The 4,127-nt window shown below is 33.0% G+C and overlaps 1 protein-coding gene across 1 annotated transcript; it reads left to right on the plus strand.

The window, feature by feature from the left end:
• The first annotated feature begins 1,110 nt into the window (after positions 1-1,110).
• On the plus strand, positions 1,111-3,141 carry LOC101217206 (polygalacturonase). Its single transcript, XM_004143775.3, has 3 exons — positions 1,111-1,574; positions 1,981-2,270; positions 2,432-3,141. The coding sequence occupies exons 1-3, from the start codon at positions 1,137-1,139 to the stop codon at positions 2,880-2,882; spliced, it is 1,179 nt and encodes a 392-aa protein (XP_004143823.1). The 5' UTR covers positions 1,111-1,136; the 3' UTR covers positions 2,883-3,141.
• Positions 3,142-4,127: the final 986 nt, after the last annotated feature.

A 4,127-nucleotide genomic window follows, 5' to 3' on the forward strand; every position in this document is an offset into this window, starting at 1 on the left:
GACGAGTAGAGATCCTGGTAAGAATAGTATGAAAGGTAAGATCAATCGACAGAAGGATAATAGGGTAGAGGTTCTTCGGTTCAATTATAAGGGAGAGGGTATCATAGGAGAAAAGGTATTTCAAAACTAAAGCGAAGAGCTTCACTAGAAATCGAAGAATCAGGCTCAGTTGTGGAAGAGAACTGAGAAAGCCCCACCCCGTGAGGAAATTCAAACCTTCCACCTCAATAATGAGATCAATGTCAATTACGGTTGAATTAAGCTCGTTTTGGCAGTCTAGTCATTTAAGATAATCTTAAAGAAATAAATCAAAAAGTTGGAGAATTAAAAAAAGTGGTCATTAGGCTAAAATGATTGCACATGGAATTTTTATTCAATTTTTATTTTATTAATATTAAAACCAAATCTAAAAATGATCATAGTTAAGTAAAAAAAGTATACAACTAATAAAAAAACCATGTGGCAACTAAGGAAAAAACACATTGCAACAATGGGAACCAATACATAACATAATTTAAAATTTTAATGATTAGAAGCTATCATTGTGCAGTTGATTACGATGCAATCAAAAGATTAAAAAAGAAAAGGAAAAAAAAAAAGTTGACTTTCAATGAAGGGAAAGTAGAAAGTCATTGTGATCAATTAACTTATAATTAGAGAGTGGAAATTAAACTAATTAAGACAATGTTTCTTCATATTCCATCAAACTTTCGGTTTATGATGTAGTTCGAAAGCAAGTCCTTGAAACGACTATTTGTCTCTACGGCCGTTGGTGTACAGTTAATATAAACAATGATTGGAATTGAAACAAAACGTACACACCATGCATGAAGAATAAACAAATTTCTTTAACTAATCTACGCCATGTTACGTAGATTCATTAACTTTGACCCTAAACCTTTGTGCTTCTAACGTGCATGCCACATGCAACGTCCCAATCTCAGATTCAAGTTAACTTCTTTTTTTATTCCCTTTTCATACACTACGTTGGTTGCTTTGATCCAATACCAAAGTTAGCTCCCTCCCCTCATCCGTTTAAGTTTTTAGATTTAATACACTATAAATAGAACCCACTGCAACTCCCATTTGGATACACACACATTTCAAAAACGCTAGATTTCTCTACACAAATTAAAATGGCCAACTTTCCCTTTTTCTCGATCCATTTCTGTCTCCTGTTAATCACTCTCTTCTTCCAAGCATCAAGTGCTGGTAATTATAATGTCATAAGTTTTGGTGCAAAAGGTGATGAAAGAACAGATTCAACTGTTTCTTTTCTCAAGGCCTGGGCTTCTGCTTGTACTTCACCTAAGCCTTCTACGATTTATGTTCCTAAAGGAAGGTTCTTAATTAAAGGCATTGTTTTCAAAGGCCCTTGTAAGAACCAAATCACGTTTCAAATCGATGGCACGGTTGTCGCACCCTCGGATTATCGTGCTCTTGGCAATTCAGATTCTTGGATTTTGTTCTCTAAAGTTAACAAAGTTTCTGTGGTTGGTGGAACTCTTGACGGCAAAGGTGCTAGTTATTGGGCTTGCAAGACGTCTGGAAAGAATTGTCCTGTTGGAGTTCCGGTATGTGTTCAACTTTCATTGAAATTCAATGGTCCATTTCTGTTAAATTTCAAATTTTGATTAGAGAACGTTAGAACATGGTTTCTACCAGTTTGTAACAGAGATTCTAATCTGATAACATCTTTATAAATAACCCATACCAACATAGAAATTATATTAACGAAATTCAAAATAAATTCTACTTCAAACTATGGTTTTTAAAACTTAAATTAAAGTAAGATAATTCTGATTTCTTTCTAACCTTTTTTATTAAATATTCTCTTGAAATAGAACATTCGATTTCACGAAACGTTAGATAGATTAAAGTGTATTTGATTTTTCTTATCAGTAATTTCAATCACTTTTGTGTTCGAGTTTTACCAGAGTAATTGAAAGTTATGTTAAATGTATTGTATATGTAATGCAGTCAATGACATTCAATTGGGCAAACAACATTGTGATAAGTGGATTAACATCGATTAATAGCCGACAAACCCACCTTGTAATCAATGGTTGCAACAATGTGGTTGTTCGAAATGTGAAGGCAATAGCGCCGGACCAAAGCCCCAACACCGATGGAATTCATGTTCAAACTTCTAAGGGTGTTACAATTATTGGATGTACACTACAAACAGGAGATGATTGCGTATCAATTGGTCCAGGAACTTATAATTTATTCATGACTAATCTCAAATGTGGACCTGGCCATGGCGTAAGGTAATTAAATTCAACTCTACACAATAATCAGTTGAAGACGTGATGGATTGATAGTTAATGTCGGTCGCTACATACTTCTTTATTTATTATTATTATTATTTAATCTTTTTCTCCTTCAGACTGACATTAAAAGCTAATGAATTGAAATTGGAAATACACAGCATTGGAAGCTTAGGGAAGGAGTTAAAGGAAGATGGAGTACAAAACATAAGCTTAAAGAATTCAGTATTTAGCGGATCAGACAATGGGATAAGAATAAAATCATGGGCAAGACCAAGCAAAGGCTTCGTTAGGAACATTGTATTTGACAACATTGTTATGGACAACGTTGAAAATCCAATTGTAATAGATCAAAATTATTGCCCTGATAACAAAGGCTGTCCCCGGCAGAATTCAGGCATACGGATCAGCAAGGTCACGTATAGAAATATCAGAGGAACATCTGCCACTCCAGAAGCTGTTAGTTTTGATTGTAGCATTACTAATCCATGCACAGACATTAAATTACAAGACATCAAGCTTCTTTATAAGAACAAAGCAGCCTCCTCATCCTGCAGGAATGTTCGTGGATCCAGTACTGGAATATTGATGCCTCGTAGCTGCATGCTATAGCAAAGTTGGAATATTGTTGTTGCATGTTTTATTTTCTTCTCTTAATTTATAGAGCTTTCTGTGGTGGCTAAAATGATTGTTGATTATTTAGGCAATCATAATTGTGAAAGTCATTACAAGCTGAGAGAAGATTGTATAGTTTGGATTTGCTTCTGTAGTTTACTTGGTTTAGAGGAAAAATGGGTAATTAATGTAGCTGATATTGTGATATATTTTTTAATAAATGACAGATCATTGTACCCATTAATTTTACCTGTTATGCGGTGTGTTACTTGTTTCTTACTTCTTTTTATTTTATTCTATTTTATTTCTGAAAATTTGCTGATATCTTGATTATTTTATAAACATAATTCATCAGTGTGTGTGTTTTTGTTAAATGAAAGCATAAATTAATGTTAAATTTGTGTTAGAGTCTTATTAAAATACATGAATCACTAAATACATTGATGAATGTTGAGGTATTGGTGAAGAGTCACATGTGTATTGATATCTAATGTTGCTGTCTTTCTATATGTACTTTTCTACTAATAAAAATACGTGTAAGATTTATCACTTGAATGTAAAAGAAAAAGAAAACAAAAGCAAGTTATAGAAGTATTCAAGTTCTTATTTCTCCTAAGTTGTGTGAATATAAAAGAACAATAATCTTCTTCTCGTCTCTTGATTTGTATTCTGAGGAACTAATACGTTTCCAACATGTCGTATCAAAGCTAAGATCATAAATGGCTTGAAATGGTAACATGTTGCAACCCCAACTTCCAAAAGTTCAATGAGATGAATTTTAATCAGAGTATTCAAATGAAAGTCTAATATTAATCACACAAGAATTGTGGAATATTGTTGAATAGAAGATACAGTACTGAAGTTGAGAACCAGAATGGGCTCACAAATCAACAACTTGCTGTGAGTTGAGAAAAAAATCGTATGAAAGACAAGAGATTCTTCATTTATCAAGTTGTTGAGTTCATATTTTTTAGAGAACTTCAAGGACTACTTCTGAAAAGATGACTTGGGATATTCTACAATCCACCTATAGACGAGAGAAAATAAGATAAAGTGTTGGGTTTTTGAAAATTATCATAAGGGTAAGTTGTCCAACGTAAAAAAGGTTTAGGAAAATCATGGGATTGTTCTACCTTCAAAGGGTTTAGGAAAGTTATGATTTTTTTCCTACATTAATAAAAAGATTTAGAAAAGAATAAACTTGGAAGAAAAAAAACATAGCAGCAAAAAGCATGAAATTTA

This window comes from Cucumis sativus, chromosome 5 (assembly GCF_000004075.3).
Source record: "Cucumis sativus cultivar 9930 chromosome 5, Cucumber_9930_V3, whole genome shotgun sequence".
Lineage (NCBI taxonomy): Eukaryota > Viridiplantae > Streptophyta > Magnoliopsida > Cucurbitales > Cucurbitaceae > Cucumis > Cucumis sativus.